The following is a 21,169-nucleotide window of genomic DNA, read 5'->3' on the forward strand; positions in this document are numbered from 1 at the left end:
ACAAATTAATTTTTTAAATGATATGATGTTATAATTTACCAAGATGATACCCACTTTGGTATCCACAATACAAATTTAAGATAGCAAATAAAATAATTACAGAGAATCATTTTAAAAACCACATTAGCTTATTCAAACGTGCAGCTATTTAAATGTGGAATTCAAACAGTCACTTCGTTTCATAGAGGGTCAGAAAACATAAACAGAAAAGGTAATAAATAGGACCTGAATGCCAAACACATTTCTGGTAAGAATAAAACAAAGAGCGAACACTTGGGACATTCAGGGAATGGAAAATTAAATGACTTTTAATCAACAGAACACAACGTAAATATCTATTTTGATTCAAAAATGGGTACTGAGAATCTTTCTAGAAAATGCTAGTACTTTTCTGCCTTCCTAAGTATAGCATAGGGAATGTTATTCAATCATAGCTAAATGATTCAGAATCTTGTAGGGCCTCTGTGTGCTCAAGTTGAGCCTGACTTCTAATTGAAATGAGGCCACTGATAGGAAAGGGAGTGAAGTGAGCACCACGCCTAAGGAAGTTCACAAAAGTGATTTGTGATGTCACCTTGCTTCCTGTAGGTGTTCACCTGGGCTGCACATTATTATCAAATGAGGAGCCTTCCAAAATCATCATCATTATCTAATGCCCTGACTGCACCCCAAAGCAATTAAATCAGACACTCTGGAGTGGGGTACAGGCATCAGCATTTTTCAAGCTCCCCTAGGTGACTTCAATGTTTCCATGTCCAGCCCAAGCTGAGAATCACTTCATGTCATTTACCTTTTCCTTGCATGTGCAACACGCCTGCTGAGGTTTCTTTTCTAACAAATCTAAGGGAAATACATCTCACAGAGAAATCTAACTTTATAAATTAAACAGCTTCTTTCAAAAGCAAAAAGTTAAGAGCTAGGACACACAGCCAGATTGCCTGGGTTCTATTAATGAACTGCATGACGAGGGGTCATTACCCAACCTGCGTGTGCACATCAATGTCCTGACCTGGAAATGGGGATGAAACCAGCCCTGTGAGCCCTGGCCTCACAGGTTCATGGAAATGATTAGGTAAGAGAGAAAGAGAGTGTGTGCGTGCGTGATGCACAGATGTGTGCATGCACACATATTAGAGCAGTGCCTGGCATGTAGAAAACACTATACATGTGGTTTTTATTACTGGTAGTGATGATAACGGTGATAACAATAACAGTAATTAAAAGATATGTGCCAACTGAATTAGTGAATATGAAAAAAGCCTTAGTTATAATGTGAAACTAACTTCCCAATAAGTCGGTTGTTTAAAATTTATGTTTTGTCTTTTTTTTTTTTTTTTTTTTGCTTTTTAGGGCCATACCTGTGGCATATGGAAGTTCCCTGGCTAGGGGTCTAATCAGAAATACAACTGCTGGCCACAGCCACAGCCACACAGGATCTAAGTCACATCTGCAACCTACACCACAGCTCATGACAAAGAGGGATCCTTAACCCACTGAGAAAGGTGAGGGATCGAACCCACATCCTCAGAGATACTAGTTGGGCTTGTTACCACTGAGCCACAATAGGAACTTCCTATGTTTTTGACTTTTAAAATAACTTAAATAAAATAGTTAAATGTGAAAAATGGAAAATAGTCATATTTTTATTTTAGTCTATTTTTATTGGGGTAAATGCTGAAGAATTCAACTGTCCAGCTCCATTTATTTTATCAGAAGGAAAAAGAGGGCTTGTCTTGATGATTTAATATAAAAATTGACAAGAACCTCATCAGTTGGGTCAAACAATTTGGGATTGGCAAGAAAATGAACTACAGGTCAACCAAATATGCTCACTCTATCTACAACATCTATAATTCAAGCAAAGGAGTGTGACATTGTGTCAATACCACATATCTGGGAATTCTACTCACAACAAGGGCAAATGGGTTTTCCACATAACAAGAAATAAAATTATGAGCAATATACAAAATGTATTTCCTCTACACATTCCTTTAATCCAGTGTCTCAAACTAATTTTGTATCAAAAGGTACAAATATCTCATCATAATAACTTTATAGCATGGAAAGCATCCAACTTAATTTCTACTACAAGACTAGGAAGAGCTAAATATAAGCAGCTCATAAAGCTGAGGCATAATTTTGTAATTAATTATATTAGGAGTAATGGAGTTTGAATTAAAGCCAGGGTGTTATATGTTTCTAAACTCTGGTTATAATGTATTCAAATGAACACTGCTGTTATTGGCATGATGAAGCGCTGTGACAATGACATGGAAATCATACTAATGCACTTATACCCTAAAAATGACTCCAAAGAAAGTGCAATGATTCCATTTCATAATAATCAGCCTGATTTTAAAACACATTCCCTAAAGAAACATGAATCACAACCTTCTAAAAGCCTCCATCCTAATGTTTTCTTCAATTGCATCGACATAGGCTAAGCAATCACAACATTTGGTTATCCTACACCAGCTACAGTTCATTGAGGCAAAATCTTTGGGACTCATGGCAGTGAAAAGAAGGTAGGTATTGAGAATAAATCAAGCTTCATCTCAAAGTGGATTTGATGAGAAGAGGCTTCTTCCTCAGTTATCCAACAAACCACTGACAATCTAAACTACACTCACAGACACAGAACGTTTCATCTCTAAGGGTCTGATCAGCATGGAGGAGGGGGAGCTGCCTGGTGCCACTACAGCAGTGATCATCCCAAAGTAATGATCTCAGGCAAAACGACACAAACAACCATGGTAGAGTCCAATTCTTGTGAATAATAGCATTTTCTCCCATCCAAGACTTTTAAATCATCTTAAAGATTATTCCATAAGATGATTCAGATTCCCGAGAGTCAAAAACCTTTCACCCATGATGGAGTGTTTATTAGTGAATTATCCTCAGAGGAAAAGACTTTGAAACAATAAATCCCCTCTTTTGCTCTCCATGATTCTCTTCCTGAAACATTATGAAATACATAAATAAACATCTTGTTTGCCCAAAGAGACCTAAGCTTCAATGCTTTAGATCAAAAGAGCAGAGTCTAAACAGAAAACAAGTCACTTTCATCTTGAAGAAGAAAAAAAGATTTTTAAAATCTATGTAAATAGATGGTCACTTGGCTTTCAAAACAGCACATTTATGGTCCCTAACATTTTAGTTAGGGACAAACTGCTTAGTCAGAGACTCATTGTTATATACCAATAATAGAAGCCACCACAATGGACACTGAAGGCATTATGCCAGGTGAAATAAAGCCATAGAGAGAGAGAGAGAGAAATATGGCATGGTACCACGTAGATGTTAAACTTAAAAAAAAAAGGGGGAGGGAGATCAGACAGAACAGAAAGTAGAAAAGTGGTTGCCAGGGGCTCGGGTATGGGGAAACTAGGGAGTGTTTGGTAAATGGTTACAAACTTCCAAGTATAAAATGAATAAGGGTTGAAGATCCAATGTATAACATGGTGATGATAGCTGATAGCACTGTATTATGTACTGAAATTTGCTAAGAGGGTAGAACCTTAACGTTCTCACACATACAAGAAAATAAGAAAAATAAGTGAGGTAGGTGACAGACGCTCTAATTAACTAGAGGAAGAAGGGTCCTTTCACAATGTATACATATATTAAATCACCATGATGTGCCTTTAATTATCTCACAATCTGGTCAATCAGTTCTCAGGAAAACTGAAATTTAAATATCTAATTTAAAAATTAAAATGTAAATGAAGACACCAGGAAGACTGAGTTTACATAGTACTAGCGCCTAATGCTAAGGACTCCATGTATCACACTTAACGGGAACTCGGAGAAAGTAATACCCCATCTTACAGATGAGGAAACTGAGACTTTGACGGTTGAAGAGATTCATCAGACATGACTCATGGAATATGAGGGAGAACTAGAACTCCAACCCATATATGTCCAACCTCCAGTTCCAGGCTCCCAAATGAAGACTCAGGAAAATCTCCCTTGAGTTCAGTGGGTTAAGGACCCGACATAGTCTCCATGAGGAGGCTGTTCAATCCCTGGCCTCACTCAGTGGGTAAAAGATCCAGCATTGCCACAAGCTGTGGTGTAGGTAGCAGATGCAGGTCAGATCTGGTGTTGCCATAGCTGTGGTGTAGGCCAGCAACCGCAGCTCTGATTTGACCCCTAGCCTGGGAACTTCCATATGCTGTGGCCCTATAAAAGGAAGAAAGGAAGGAAGGAAACCTCCCTGGCTTAAAACAAAGTATGTAACAGGTCTCAGGGCCTCTTACTTAGTAATCCTTTTCATGCCCTTAATTATGAGGCATCAATATTAAATTGTAACCCATGAAGCATCCATGTTAAGTGGTTCCTAACCAAGGATTCTAGCAAAATGAGTTTATTTTAGAGGTAGATCCAGGACACGTGGGGAATCAAGACAGGAAAGGAAGGAAGCCCACAAAGGATGTTTCAAGTCAGTTACCACTGAGAGTAAATGGGCTTTTGGTCCCTGGAAGCAGGCTGGGAGAAAACTGAAAGCCTGGAACTTGAGGGAAACTTGGTATTCGCCCATCAAACTTTTTTTGGTCCAGTGGGTGTTAATTCCCAGGAACTTTCAGACAATGCGACACGGATGGCAAAGGAATGCAAATGCTGGCCACTGAGGTCCAACTCCCAGCCTCAGGAATAGTAAGGACCTGAGTTTAGACTGTGTGCCATGTGTGCTCTATTAATTTCTTTATGTGAAAGAAATTCAAGGAGGGTGAAGGAAAAGGCTTAGTCCACGGATGCTGCTGGTTTGTTGGCCATGACTGGTGCACTGCTCCAGGCCAAGCAAGGATCCCAGCCCTCCAAGAACAAAACTCACAGGCCCTTCACTGTTTTCCAGGGTAAAACAGTTACTGTTTCAGGGTTTGGGGGAAGCTACCAAATAAAAGTGAATAGATTTGATCTTCTTCATTTAGAATCACATCACTACACTCAAACAACTACTGAGTGTCTTGCCCCATTTTCCACAGACAACAAAGTTCAAAATTTATATTTCTGGGATATACTAGAAAAGTGTGTGTGTATGAAAGAGGAAGTGCCATTGCTAAACAACGATTAATGAAATCTGGGGTGTCTGGTGGTTCTTTATGAAAGCCAGACTTTTTTTTTTAACATAATATTGCTAGATTTTCTTGTAGAGGTTTATGATGCATCCGTTTAAATATTTTTGTACTCTGGACTTTTATACTGAAAAAGTCACTTTGTCTAATGCAAATATTTAATTTTTAAATTTTGCTTTTGAACTCCATATAGAAATTTAAGATAACCATTGCGGCAGTCAATATCTGTCATTAACAGAAACTTAATCATCACTCTACAAGGATCTCAAAGGGCTGCCTCATGCAAAATCACAGCACAGAACATGATGGCAGATGGTGCAGGTGGTGGTACCCTCCTCCTGTCCTGAGTCCCAAGAAATGACTGGATATGCAGGTGTAAATTTATGTCTATAAGCTAGGATCATGGACAAACAGAAAGGGCTGTACTTGTTGAAACAGAAAGCATGGAAGGCAGAAGAAAAAAATGGAATAAAAATGAAGTTGGAAATGACATCCCAGAAACTCACAGGCATTAAAACACAGGAGGAGGAGTTCCCTTCGTGGCTCAGCTGTTGACGAACCTGACGAGGATCCATGAGGATGAGGGTTCAATCCCTGACCTCGCTCAGTGGATTAAGGATCTGGTGTTCTGTGAGCGGTGGTGCAGGTTGCAGATGTGGCTCGGACCCTGAGTTGCTGTAGCTGTGATGTAGACCAGCATCTGATTCGCCCCCTACCCTGGGAACTTCTATATGCTACAGGTGTGGCCCTAAAAAGCAAAAACAAAACAAAATGACAACAAAAAAACAGGAGTAGATCTGGACCATTAAACCAGGTGGGCGAGGTGTCAGCCCTAGGAGTGAAATGGGAGCATCTCCTCAGGTCAACCTGCCACTGAGGCTCCCCCCGCCCCGCCACATCCTCAAGAAAGCTAAAGGAGGGAGGGTGCTGTCATAGCTGGCTCTAGCCAGAAAGAACAGGGAGCCACCATTTGAAGACTAATCATTGCAAGAAATTAGATTTAGAGCCCAACTTCACACTGGTCCTCAAAATAGATTACATGATTGCTCTGGTCTGAATGTTTATGTCCCCACTCCCACCCCCCATGCCAAACTCATATATTAAACATCTAATGCTCAAGGATGGTATTAGGAGATGAGCCCATAGGAGGTGATTAGGTCCTGAGGGCAGAGTCCTCCTGCATGGGATTAGGGCCCTTATAAGAGAGGTTGCAGAGAGATCCTTAGTCCCTCCTGCCTACAACCCGGAGGAGGCTTCTCACTGGACTATGCTGGCACCCTAGTCTTGGACTTCCAGCCTCCTAAACTGTGAGAAATGAATGTGTGTCATTCATAAACTACCCAGTCTATGGTGGTTTGTCAGAGCATCCCAAATGGATACATGAATTAAAAATCTAAACTAATAATAACACTGGCTATGAGGAGCCCAAGGAAGAAAAGACATAAATGAAGCAAAAAGAAAAAAAAAAGGTTGAAATGTGAAGATATCAATGTTGAAAAATGTCAAGTCATCTTTTGCCAGGCATAAGTTAAAAGTTAAGGAATTCAAAGACAAGCCACAGACAGGAAGAAAGTACTTGCAACACCCCTAACAGCTAAAGGATTAACATTCAGAATATACAGACAACTCTCCACACAAGGCAAGGAACTGAAGTAGGTAATTCTTGTGAGGGAAAACAGAAATTGTCCATAAATGTATGAAAATTTACACAGCTCACTAGCAAATCAGGTAATACAAATTTGAGCAAAGACACAATGATTGCATCAGATTGACAAAAATTGTTTCTTAATAGCATTGGTGGAGTTTGAGGAAATAGTTCCTCTCACACAATACTGGCAAAGTTATAAAACGACACAACCATTAACTAACATTTAGGATATATATAGCCTTCAATCAGCAACTGTACTTCTGAACATTTACCTCTGGGATGCCTGACCCATATACTCTGAGAGGGATACACAAGGCTGACTACTACTCTATAGAATAGTTTTCTGTAGCCCCATACTAGAAAAAGACAAATACCAAGAGTCCATCATAGAGAATTTTTTTTTCTTTTTTTTTTTGCTTTTTAGTGTTGCACATGCAGCGCATGTATGTTCCCAGGCTAGGGGTCAAATCAGAGCTCTAGCTGTCAGCCTACATCACAGCCACAGCAGCGTGGGATCCGAGCTGCATCTGTGACCTACACCACAGGTCACGGCAACACTGGATCCCAAACCCATTGAGAGAGACCAGAGATCAAACTCGCATCCTCATGGACCCTAGTCAGATTCTTTTCTGCTGCACCACAATGGGAACTCCCATCAAAGAGAAATTTTATTGTTAAACAAAATGTGGTAATCTTTTCCATAACTTATGCTAGAATAATTTAAAAGAATAAGGTAAAACCAACTATACATAAAATCAAATAAAATTTTTTCAAATAATAATAATAATAAAAGGCGTCCCCACTGTGGTACACCAGGATTGGCAGTGTCTCTGCAGCACCAGGACGCAGGTTCAGTCCCCAGCTCATTACAGTAGATTAAAGGATCCAGTGTTGCTACACAGATCTGATCCCTGGCCAGGGAACTCCATATGCAGCAAGGTGGCCAAAAAAGACATAAATTAAATAAATAAAAAATAATAATAAGGAGTTCCCGTCGTGGTGCAGTGGTTAACAAATCCGACTAGGAACCATGAGGTTGCGGGTTCAATTCCTGCCCTTGCTCAGTGGGTTAACGATCCGGCGTTGCCATGAGCTATGGTGTACGTTGCAGATGCGGCTCGGATCCCGCATTGCTGTGGCTCTGGCATAGGCCTGTGGCTACAGCTCCGATTAGACCCCTAGCCTGGGAACCTCCATATGCCACGGGAGCGGCCCAAGAAATGGCAAAAAGACAAAAAAAAAATTAAAAAAAAAATAATAAAAGAATAAGGTGGATACACATGTACTTAGATGAAATGTTCTATCAGACATACTATAAAGTAAAAAAGTAAGTGTGTGGAACAGTAAAAATGATATGCTGTTATTTAGGGTACAAATGGGTATAAACAAAACAAAATGAAATATTTCCATAATTACTGTATTCATTAAAAAGACACCTGGAAAGACACTAGGAAGCTGTTACTAGAGGTAACTCTGGAGAGACACTAGAATTGGGGTCAATAGTGGAGGACATTAGTATGCTTTATTCTCTTGCCAAAAGAACCTATTTGTCTTATTATCCACAAAATCAAAAATAAATAATATCGGTAACACAGAAAAAGACAATGCACTAGGAATCCTTCACTTAAAAATTTTTCCTCCTCTTCCTTTTTAATTTAATGATGTGTTCCTCCTCCCCATCCCCAAGCTCTTATTTAGGGTTCTGAGGAAAGGTTTGCTGAACTATATTGAACTTCTTGGATTGGAAAGAGTAATGACTAGTTTTATTTTTACACCAACCTCTGCACAGATATAGGGCATCAAGTTGCAAGGCAAAGGTTTACTTTGTTTCATATTCCAGCAGGATATGTTTTGATGAGCCACTGACCTTTTTTTTTTTTTTTTTTTAGCTCTGACAGAGAGTCTTCTTGTAATAAACATGGTTTTCATGGCTAACACTTCCCATTTTGGTTTGTGGTCCTGATATGGCATAGCTCCAAAGAAAAGGCATAGCCTAATGCAGGCTATTAAGGAACCCCTTCTCACTCACGATTACAAATAAACTGGTCCTCTTTACATAACACACTGACAGAGGAAAAACAACCATGCTTAAAATAGTCATATTCAGAAACTCATTTTCGCTAATTACAGTCAATAAGATTTACAGAGCCAAGAATAAAAGGGAAAGAATGACTAAAAGGAGCCCAGAGCTGGTACAAGGTAAGAACACTTATCCCTTAAGATAGTGTTCATATTTATCTGTTCCCACCAACCCCAAACATTTCTTTCAAGGTTTCATCAAAGCACATTTCTGCTACCTAAAAATCACTTGCCAGCTCTGGTTTTTAATTCCTAAATCTATCACCTGAGCTGTCTGTCGTCTTTGCCGCCTATCATTTCTATGGTGACAAATCGAAGGAGGGGATACAGAAGGAAGCATGTCAATGTTCCTAGAGAGTGAAACCAGGGGCTTGAAATTGGTGGTTCAATGGTATCATGTGGCCTCGACAGGAGAGAGGACACGGATAAGACACTGTTAAATGTAAGATCCCCCTCCTGTGCTATAACAAGAAAGATCTTATAATGATATTCTTTGCCCAGTACATGTATAAATTCACATTCCTAATACTGTCAGAAGCCACTTCTTAAGCCACTCAGCTCGCCTCTGAGCAGGCTAGGCTTCAGGCAATCATGAATCAAAACACTTCAGCACAGGCTTCAGGGACGAAGGAGAAAGATGAACAAAGAAAAAAGAAGAAGCTCCAGGGAGAAGAGAGGCCCATCACACAGATGGCAAAGCAAGCTTCCCAACTCATGCAAAAACCCCGAGGGAAAGGGGAAATCAGGGGATAAACTTTAAAAGTATATTTTTTCAGATGACTACTATATATAAAATAATCAACAAGGACCTACTGCATAGCACAGGAAAGTCTCCTTAGTGCTGTGCAACAACCTATATGGGAAAAGAATCTGGAAAGGAATGGGTATATGTATATGTACAACTGATTTAATCTGCTATACACCTGAAACTAACACGACATACACAAACGAAATTTTTTCTAAGTCAGCTTATGCCAATAATTTTTTTAAAACGTACGAAATTATGGTAACAACCACCTGTTTTCTTTCCAAAATTTTTTTTTTTTACTTTTTTGGGACAGGTTTTGGCCTTTAAAATGCTGTTTAATATGCCTCCACTTAGTACATATCTAGAAAAAAAGAACAAACTGACTTCAACAAAATGATAGACTATTATAATATTATATGGGTGCATAAATTAAGTGTGCCGCTAAATCTTAGCTTGGGCTCTAAGCTAAGGTGTAATGTTAATTTAATATTCATTTTATTCAATGCCCTCATTTTTCCTTAAAAGGAAAAGTAATAATAATAAGGGAATATCATTTATTTCCTTTTGGGATTATGTTTTTTCCTCTTGAGAAAAAACAAGCAATTTAAGTCAATCAATCATAAGAATTATCTAAAGGAAAGAGCATACTGAAATAGTAAAATATAATATGTGAACTTTCTTGATAAAATGGAAGGCTTATTACTGTTTTTCCTGTGGAGAATAATTTATATCAACATGTATTTATTTAGTGACCACATATTTTACTCAAAATTTACTGTAACACTCTATTCTTTTTTGAAATTGACATTACGTCTGAAAATACTAAAAAAAAGGTATATTTTTTCCTCTGAGACATAATCTCTATAGTACATGTGATAAATTCACATTACTAATATTGTCAGAAAAAAACGGTAAGAAAGTGTCATTAAAGAAAGTGGAGCTCTAAGTAACACTGTGATTGTAACATTCAGCCCATCCCTTCAAATAACCTTATGCGAAAACATGAACTAAAAGCTCAGCAGGTCACCCCAAATGTGTAGGCACTATCTCACATTCATTTACACTAATATACCACTTACAGGCCCCTGTCTCCTAGCAGTAGGAGACACTCACTTGTTCTGGCTCCAGGACTGGGCTTAAAGCCAGAAGAAAATGACAAGCTTGGAGTCACGCAAAGTTTGATTTATTTTCTTAAATCCTCTCATCTTTGAGATACTGATATGTGATCATTCACTTAAAAAATAAACCCCCAAACTCTGACATGTGACTGAGGGATGATTTTAAAAAGTGAAAAACAAAATTACCATCTCTTGGCTAGAACTGTAAGATTAATACCCATAAAAGAAAAGTAATAAAGAGAAGTATGGCTACCACATTATGTGTTTCAATTGGTCATAAACAGCACTGCAACCAAGAGAAAATGGTTCGTATAAAACAATCGAAAGACATTTTCAAACAATAGAGGTACATCAAAGAGCTTTTGGTCCTAAACTCTTTCTTAAGCAAAGAAATATTTATGATTGGTCTTAAAGGGGAGCTTAACTGAGTTGCTATGAATTATTTAAAAACTCCAAAATACCTTCTGTTGCTTTTAAAGAAGCATGATTTACAAGTTGAAAAATCAAACTGACAGTTTAGTCTCTTGTACAAATACCCAGCCTTTAAAAAGGCTCTAGGCATTATAAATATATCTTTCATGAATATAGCTTCAACAGTTCTAAAAATAACCGTGAGGAGGAAAAAAAAAAAAAAAAACCTCTTTCAAGCCATTGTTTTATACATAACAGCAGGAAACCAAAAAGAATGTCAAAGCTAAAGTGATTAACACACCCAGTAATAAACATGAACAGTAAGTATGAAATCTTACTCAGTGACATTTTTTGACATTAGTTTGGGGTCTATGGTTTATTTAGCTCCACATCTGTGGCCAGAGATGACTGTAGGGCACCCATATTCAGAAAATAACTCCAGGGACCCAGAGCTCAAATCTACCTTTTGGATGACATGTGAACAGACCCACTTAGGCCTGGCTCCATGGACCAGATGTTACTTTCCACATCCTAAGAGTTTCCCCAGGCTCCACCTTGACCCCAAACATGCCATTGCACAGAGCAATTTCCATACCACTACTCACTGGTAAAATCCAGACTGCCTTGAAAGGCAGAAAGCTAGGTTGACAAACACCAGTTACCTTGGATTCAGGGACCTAACTCTAGGATGTGAAAAGACAAAGAGCGCATCACAATTTCATATTTTATTGGTCTCAGTATGGATTTAGCCCTCTCCCCTCTTTCCAAGTATCAGAACTTACAGGACCAAAATATTCTGTGGTCTGTGGCCTTGTAAGTTGAAGTGCAGAACCATAGCATTGTCTACTGAAATAATAACCACTTTCTATGAATAGTCTTGTCTAACTGCCTGCTAAACTCCAAATAAATCTTATGATCTGCAGACATTCTACTTTTTAATAATTCAATGGGGAATCATCTCAATTGGTTTCATAATAAATGAGATTCTAAATCCATAACATGGTGGGCATAAAGCAAAAATGGGAAGAAACTCCCAAAAGTTGAAGAAACAAGCTCAAGGAGTCTTATCCTTGATTTTTTAATGTGAACAAGTTATCAAGGCCACATTCCTGCTTAATAAGCAGCAAAGGGGAGAAGGAAGAGGAAACAAAAAGCCACAGTTACAGTCACCAGTCTCAAAAGTGACTTTCTCACCATTTTTCTTCATTCTTTAGGGGGTAGTATTGGAGGGGGGGGCTTACATCAGTTATACTGGCTAAGTTCCCTCTAAAACAAAGGTAATTCACAGCTCCATGTTCTTGTCCTGAAAATTCTAGAATTTGCACATCTAATATTTCAAACTACAGTCTTTGGAAAATCCCAAGACTTTTCCACCTTATATATTCTTTTTAAGTAGAATCTTTAAATATACTGCAAAAAGTCATCCATGAAATGGATAGAAAGATAAACCCTTTGCAAATCAGCAACTAACTGGAAAAAATAAGACATGGTTTACTTCTTACCTTGTTTTGATCTGTCCAGTAAAAGAAAAATCCCTGAGGGTCAGTCCTCAAAATAATTGGAGTGACAATAGTGGAGTCCTAGAAATATAAGAAAATATATGTATATCAATATATGCTATTGTAGAAAGTCCTACCTGGTTGTTACTTAACAAGTACTAAATGTTAAGAGTTTCTCCAAGATCATCAATATATTAATAAAAATTTCAAAAATAATAAACACAGTATCTTTAACATCATAGGATTAGTAATTACATAACTGAAGTACTTTACTAATAATTAGAATACTGGGACATCATGTATAAAGGAAGAGGCCAATATGCACGTACAGATTGATTAAGGCAAATTTTTAAAGGCACTGTCATGCCTTCTATTAAAAATCTATATTTAGTTTTCCAAATAATTTTAACACTAAACAACGTTACATATTTTATATGATTAAAATTAATTAAAATCCATGCTTAAGGGTATTATTTTAAATTACATTTGCTCTATAAAATCATTTTTAATTGTACTAAAGAGAGTAAATGCATTATTTAGGCATTGCTGTTTCCAAGGTAACAGTAAATAAGGTCATCTTCTAAATATTCAGAGAGAGAGACGTAAAATTGTTCCAAATTTAAATTTCATGCAATAAAACCACATAGACAAATTGTCTTCTGAGTTTAAAACGTGCATATTATAAAGCAAAAACTGCCTGCACTGCAATTACAATATTAAACATTTCTAAAATATGTGTTCCTTTCTTTTGGCAATTTTCAGAAAGGCATACCATCTGCACAAGAAAACACATGTCACTGGATATGGATTTTCATACTGAAATACTTGGACCTTTGCAGGAATTGCACTTTCTAAAGAGACATAAATAACCAGTTTATTTCATTTTTTCATATACATTATGACTATGGTATATCATACCTCTATCTAATCTAAAAAGACTTGTAATAAATTTGGAACTTGCAGGGATAATTTTGGGATTTGGGATTGTCTTCCTGATGGGCAGAGCAGATTTATGGCTTTTGTGCAATAGAAAGGTTTATTATAAGTACCAGGTTCTATAGATCAACCCCTTGGGCTCAAACCTCTGCCTGTCTCCTCCTGGTGCCTCATTTTACACAACCACCAACTGAAAAAAAAAAGATAATAATAATCCCTCAGAGTTTTTTGGTGAAAATTAAATAGGATAATTTGGGTAAGTGTCAATTCTTGAATATAAAAATATTTATTATTATAATGAATTATGTTTAAAAGCTGATTCATTAAAATATTAAATGATGGGGGAAGTAGTAGGATGAACTGGGAGTTTGGGGTTAAGAAATGCAAACTATTACATAGAATGGATAGACAAGAGGTACTACTGTATAGGAACAGAGACCTATATCCAATCTCCTGGGAGAGACCATGATGGAAAATAATAGTTAAAAAAAGAATGTATATATATGTATGACTAAGTCACTTTGCTGCACAGCAGGAATTGGCACAACACTGTAAATCAGCTATACTTTAATAAAAATCTTTTAAAACGAAAAATATTAAATGAAAGTTTATCATAGGATGCAAACACTTGCCTTTGGAATGGCTAAGCAATGAGATCCTGCTGTATAGCACAGGGAACTATGTCTAGTCACTTATGATGGAGCATGAGAGAGGATCATGTGAGAAAAAGAATATATATATATATATATATGTGCGTGTGTGTGTGTGTGTGTGTGTGTGACTGGGTCACTTTGCCGTACAGTAGAAAATTGACCGAACACTGTAAACCAGCTATAACAGAAAAAATGAAAATCATTTTTTAAAAAAGAAAGTTTATCATGGAATTCTTTTTTATTGTGGTAAATATATATGGGGACAAAACTTATCATTTTTAAGTGTAAAGTTCAGAGGCATTCAGAACTTGCACATTGCTGTGCAACCATGACCACTATCCACTCCCAGAACTTTTTCATCTTCCCTACCTGAAACCCCACACTCATTAAACACTAACTCACCCTTCTCTCCTCCCCCAGGCCCTGACAATCACCATTCTATTTTCTGTATCTATGAATCTGACTACTCTTTGATACTTCATATAAGTAGAATCATACAATATTGTGTGTGTGTGTCTGTGAGTGTGTGTGTATCATACAATGATACAAAAAATGTTCTTTTGTGTCTGGTTGATTTCACTCAGCATAATGAGCTCAAGGTTCATCTGTGTTGTACTATGTGTCAAAATCCCCTTCCTTTTTAAGACTGAATAATATCCAATCATATGGATATATCACTTTGTCTATCCAGTCATTCACTGATGGACATTTGGGTTGTTTCCACTTTCCAGCTATTGTGGCTAATGCTCTCATGAACCTGGGTCTACGAATACCTATTTAGTCCCTGCTTTCAATTCTTTTCCATATAAACCCAGAAGTGGAAGAACCAGATCATAAGAGAGTACTATATTTAATTTTTTGAGGAATTTTGCCATTCTGTTTTATCCTGATATTCTTAACTTTCATTCTTTTTTTTTTTTTAAGGGCCGCACATGCAGCATACGGAAGTTCCTAGTGTAGGGGGTCAAATCAGAACTGCAGCTGCAATGACTGTTTCATCACCTCCTCCTCTAAAGCCAGGAGAAATAAAAGTTTCCATTACACTTTGCAGAATATGCATCCCCACTTCCAAGGCAAATTTGGTTACTTATAGATGTAACTTATCATACTCAGGTCAGTTCCTTTTTTTATCAGAGTGTCTGGCAAGAGTGCGTGAGGAGATTCTAATCGAAATTTTGGTGACAATTCATTGCAAGGATCCCAGACAATCAAATATTTAAAGTTAGCAGAGTATAACTGCTCAAATTTATATTTTGGAATACTGTGGCTGCCTTACTGTTTCAGATTCTGCTATTTCTGGCTTATTCCTTCTCCTTCAAAATTAAAGCTCCTTTGTTCAATATTTTCTTAATCCCACTCTTCTAGCCACTGTTCCTCTGCTAAATGATCATTTATCTCAGCTCCCTGCCTATTCCTCCATAATCACTTCTAACATTCCAAGATCAGCTGGAACTTGGCATTCTTGCCACGCAAGGCAGGATTTGACCCAGAAATACATGAATATCCATTTTCAATTCCACCTGCTTTTTTCCCACCTCCCACATAGCCACAGTGTCTATATTCACCCTATACCGATGCAGCCACTCAACCTAGTTCCCATCATGGCTCAGCAGAAAGAATCCTGCTAGGAACCACAAGGTTTTAGGTTCAATCCCTGGCCTCGCTCACTTGGTTAAGGATCCAGCGATGCCGTGAGTTGTGGTGTAGGTCGCAGACATGGCTCAGATCTGGTGCTGCTATTCTCTGGCATAGGCCTGCAGCAACAGTTTCAATTAAACCCCTAGCGTGGGAACCTCCATATGTTGTGGGTGCGGCCCTAGCAGGACAAGGGGCAATAATAATAATAATAATAATAATAATAGACACATCCTAAACATTTGTTCTGAGCCAGTCACCACAGTATGAACTTTTAATGGATTTTTAAAAATATTTATAGTATTTTACGAGGTAGACAGTACCATTATCCCCATTTTACAGATAAATAGGCTAAGGCTTAGGTAAAATAACTTGTCTAGGGAAACCTAGCTAAGCTAGCAAGAGAGACATAGAAATAAACCTCAAGGACATGCTCTACACAAGTACTGCTCAACCTTATTTCATTACTGACCTGCTACAGAGCTTTCTTCAACACCTATTTTCCTAATCATCCTCCATGAAATTTTAATATGACAGATACCTTGAATATCTATTGACATGCTGTATGTATATCTGTGCTTTATACAAAGTAAAAAGTAAAGAGTAAGAAGACTTATTTTTTGTCTTTTTTATCTTTCTAGGGCCACACCCATGGCACATGGAGGTTCCTAGGCCAGAAGTCCAATTAGAGCTGCAGCCTCCAGCCTACGGAAGAGCCACAGTAACGCAAGATCTGAGCTGAGTCTGCAACCTACACCACAGCTCACAGCAATGCCATATCCTTAACCAACTGAGCGAGGCCAGGGATTGAACCCACGTCCTCATGGAGGCTAGTCGGGATTGTCAACTGCTGAGCCACGACAGGAACTCCCAAGAGTAAGAAGACTTTTTGTCTCTCAAGAACCATTTCTCATTTCTTTGGAGATGATCTGGCCCTGATTGAGAAGGCATGTTTTCTACCAGTGCTGAATATGGGCTCACCTGAGACCACAGAACATTTGAAATATGGCCAGTTTGGCTAAGATATACTATAAGATTTGAAAGACTGAAAATGAAAACCAGAAAGTCACCCATGAGGCGTTCCCATTGTGGCTCAGCGGTTAACGAATCCGACTAGAACCATGAGGTTGTGGGTTCGATCCCTGGCCTCACTCAGTGGGTTAAGGATCTGATGTTGCTATGAGCTGTGGTGTAGGTTGCAGACGCGGCTCGGATCCTGTGTTGCTATGGCTCTGGCGTAGGCTGGTGGCTATAGCTCCAACTGGACCTCTAGCCTAGGAACCTCCACATGCTGCAGGTGCGGCCCTAGAAAAGACAAAAAAAAAAAAAAAGAAAGAAAGAAAGAAAGAAAGTCACCCATGAATAATTTTTATATTGATTATATATTTAAATAAACATACTGGGTTAAATAAATGATACTGTTAAAATTAACTCCACCTGCTTCTTTTTACTTGTTTTAGGGTAGAAAAATTTTGAATTTCCAAGTTCCCTGGTGGCTCAATAGGTTAAGGATCTGGCATTGTCACTGCTTTGGCTTGGGTCACTGCTGTGGCACAGGTTCAATCCCTGGCCCCAGAACTTCTGCATACTGTGGGTAGGACCAGACAAAGAAAATTTAAAATTTCCACTAGTGGCTTATTTTCTATTTCTACTGGGCAGTGCAGCTCTAGACCTTCATGAGAAAATAAGTTTTCTCCTTAACAGGGAAGTCTTTTTCACAAAGCAAACTTGGTCAGATAATTCCAGCTAGAAAGTTTTGAGATTTTTTTTTTTCCATACATGCAGCTACTATTTAGTTTTAACATCTCGTAGTACAAAACAAATCTAGTTGCTTCTCCAAGGGTCAACTCTTCAAATATCTGAATAGAGCCAATATGTCGCTACCCTCTGAGTTACCAGGTTCAGGTGTGTAATGAACTGAATTTTCCCTCTCATCCCTCACCCCACCCCCACCCCCTGGAATTCATGTGTTCAAGTCCTAAGCCCAGTGCTTCAAAGTGCAACTCTATTTGGAGACAATCTTTACACTGAGGATTAGGTCATAAGGGTGGGCCCTAATTCAATACAACTGGTGTCCCTACACAAAGAGGAACTTTGGACACAGATACATACAGAGGGAAGATAATGTGACAATACAGAGAAGAAGGCCTACGAGCTAACGAGAAAGACCTGGAACAGATTCTTCCCTCGGGGTCCTCAGAAGGAACCAACACCTTGATCTCAGATTTGTAGCCTCCGAACTCTGAGAAAATACATTTCTGTTGTTTAAGCCCCTCAGTCTGTGCTACTCTATTATGGACACCCCAGAAAATCTGATATAACAATAACCCTAAACCTCAAAGCCAATGTCAAGCACCAGCCCACAAACCACAGCACTCTCCTCAGTCAGAAAGTGTCCTGGGCGAGGTGGACCGCCATCCTGTCTCCACAGTGATCCTGAGTTCTCAGGCTGTTGAACAAGAGAAGACATGTGACTAGAGATGTGTGCTTCTCAACTAATCAATGTTACAGAGTCAACAAGGGAAAAGAACAAGCCATGCCCCACAGGGATTGCCCAAGACTTGCATCACACCAAGCCGCAGAGGCAAATATGGCAAACCCATACATTAGGGGGAAAACAGCTATGTAAGAGGAAAAGAATTCCAAGAGTCACAGAAAATCAAATATGATGCCCCAACAAATGTCAGCAATGCAGCCATGACCATGAAACACACACACTAAAGATAGTCTTGGATGCAAGAGTGTGAGATTAGGATCTTGAAGTAGAACTTCTATGTGTATCAGCATGGATAAGGATTTTCTCCCCAGGGTCTGTCCAGTCTGAAATTTCCTTGAGTAAAGGAGAACAGAGAAAATAAAAATGTCCAGAACAGAGGATTCAAAACAGTGGAGAAAAGTACCATTAAAATAGTTGCCTTCTACTGACTAGTACAAACACCTCTTTTAGCAAAAACCAGTAAAAAGTTGGAAACACGTTCCTTCAAATACCATGCAGGGTACTTCAGATAGGTACTAGGGATTCAAATGGAAGTCCAGATCCCCAATCATCCAAGCTACTCATTGTTTAGTGGGGGCATCAGATAAGAAAACCCATCATTTCAGTGAGATAGAGATCTGGTGGGTATAAAGTGGCATCTCACTGTGGCTCTACTATGCATTTCCCCACTGACTAATGATGTTGAGCATCTTTTCATGTGTCTACAGGCCGTGGGGCGGGGGGGCATGCACATGCAATGGCCTAATACTTTTTAAAACCAGTTAAGCTTCTGAAAAGATACATGCATTTCAATATTCATAGCAGCATTATTTACAACAGGCAAGATATAGAAGCAACCTAAGTGTCCATCAACAGACGAATGGATAAAGAAGATGTGGTACATATATACAATGGGATATTAGCCATAAAAAAGAATGAAATAATGCCATTTGCCACAACATGGATGGATCTAGAGATTATCATACTAAGTGAAGTAAGCCAGACAAACACTACATGATATCACTTATATGTGTAATATTAGAAAATAACACAAATGAAACATACTTACAAAACAGAAAAAGACTCACACGGAAAAAAAAAAAATTTATGGTTACCAAATGGGAAGGGGAAAGAAGGGATAAATTAGGAGTTTGGGGTTAAAGCATACACTAGTATATATATAATAAATAACCAAGATGGGCCTATTGTATAGTACAGGGAACTCCACTCAATATCTTATAGTAATCAATAAGGAAAGAAAATGTAAAAAAGAATATATATACCCAAATCACTTTGCTGTACATCTGAAACTAACACAACCTTTTAAATCAACTATATATTTCAATAAAAATTTTTGAAAATAAAATAAAATAAAATAAAATTAGTTAAGATTTAAATGAGTGGTTTCAATGTTAATCAGTGGTTCTAAACCCAAAGAAATGTTGGAAATGTGCAGAAACAATTTTGGTTGTCACACGGGGGGGGTTGCTACTGGCATCTAGTGGATAGAGGCCAGGGATGCTGCTAAACATCCTACAATGCACAGGCCTAACCCCATAACAAAGGACCGTCTGGCCCCAAATGTCAATAGTGAGGAGGCTGAGAAACACAGTTTTAATGGCTTCCCATTGACTGCATGATAAAATATGCAGTGGCCTAAGCAGTACAAATGCAACCCCTTGCCCTCCCGCCAGCATTATCTGAGCCACCATGCTCCACATTTGCTCATTCTCCTCTGTCCTTCCAAGTCCCATGCTCCTTCTTCTCTCCTTGGGAAACTCACACGTGAGGTTCCTTTGACCTGGTACACATCCCATCCTCCTGTTGCCTTTAAGTCCTACTTATCACTCAGGTCTTTATCCTTAAAGAAAATTTCTCCAGAGAAACCTTCCCCACTTCTCATCCTCACTTGTACTTTTGTACTTTTTTCCTGTGGTACTTATCACAATTAGAGTGAAATCCTTTACCTCCATTTGTTTAGCATCTATCTTCCCTGGCAAAATACAATCTCCATGAGGGCGGGAACCAAAGCGTTAACCATCATCATAAATCCACCACACCAGAAAAATGTCTGGCTTATAAAACACATCAATGTATACTTCCAGTATGAATATGAATGAGCAGATGGAAGGAAACCACAGAAAAAGAAGGAAGGTTCTGAAAAGTATCAATTGGACGGCACCCAACAGGTTGCCAGCAGCCTTGGCAAGGAAAGTTTCCAAGCAGTGGCCAAGGCAGAATAGGGCTTTGATGGGCAGAGAATTTGCTGGGATGTGAAGGAGGAGCCGGTGGGTCAAAGCTTCATGCTCTTCATGGAGGGAGGGATGAGGGGGAGGGCAGGAACTGTAGGAGGAAGGTAGCGGATGGACATTGTGTTGGATTCTATGATGGCATCTTTATATCTAAAAGGCATATTCCTATGTTCTTAGAAGAGCTTCAGCAGAGGGGAGTCTTTCACAGATGCTGTCTAAGGGGAGGATAATTATGAATCCAGGATCCAGTGAAACCAGGAAGCATGGGATCTAGGACATGGACAAGGTATGCGGCTTTCCCAGGAACAGAAGGGAAGGCGGGATGATGGGGGTACCCAAGGACATTAAACCAGGAGCAGGGGAGGATGCCAATCATATCCTCCTAGTGACTTCCATTTCTTCTATACAGGAGAAACCATGCAGGTGGAATTTTATTATCAATAATATTTTAAACTATATATCTTTCATTTGATATTTTTCTCATTTTGGCAATAAAGCTCACATATTCTTTTTTTTACCCTTGTGAATCATTATCTTGATAGGGAAGATGTTTTTGCAACCATCGATCTCTTGTTCTGTCACTCCCAACACTTCCAAATTTCTTTAAGGGCAATTTTCATGGCAAAATCTAGGTGTATG

The 21,169-nt window shown here is 38.6% G+C and overlaps 1 protein-coding gene across 2 annotated transcripts in view; it reads right to left on the reverse strand.

Moving 5' to 3' along the window:
* Positions 1-21,169, reverse strand: part of PLCB1 (phospholipase C beta 1) — a 731,149-nt gene that overhangs the window by 699,264 nt on the left and 10,716 nt on the right. For both annotated transcript variants that reach the window (XM_047771691.1, XM_047771692.1), the window contains exon 2: positions 12,582-12,659. In XM_047771691.1, coding sequence (XP_047627647.1) covers positions 12,582-12,659 — 78 coding nt within the window. The remainder of the gene's footprint in view (positions 1-12,581; positions 12,660-21,169) is intronic.

Source organism: Phacochoerus africanus, chromosome 3 (genome assembly GCF_016906955.1).
Source record: "Phacochoerus africanus isolate WHEZ1 chromosome 3, ROS_Pafr_v1, whole genome shotgun sequence".
Classification (NCBI taxonomy): Eukaryota; Metazoa; Chordata; class Mammalia; order Artiodactyla; family Suidae; genus Phacochoerus; species Phacochoerus africanus.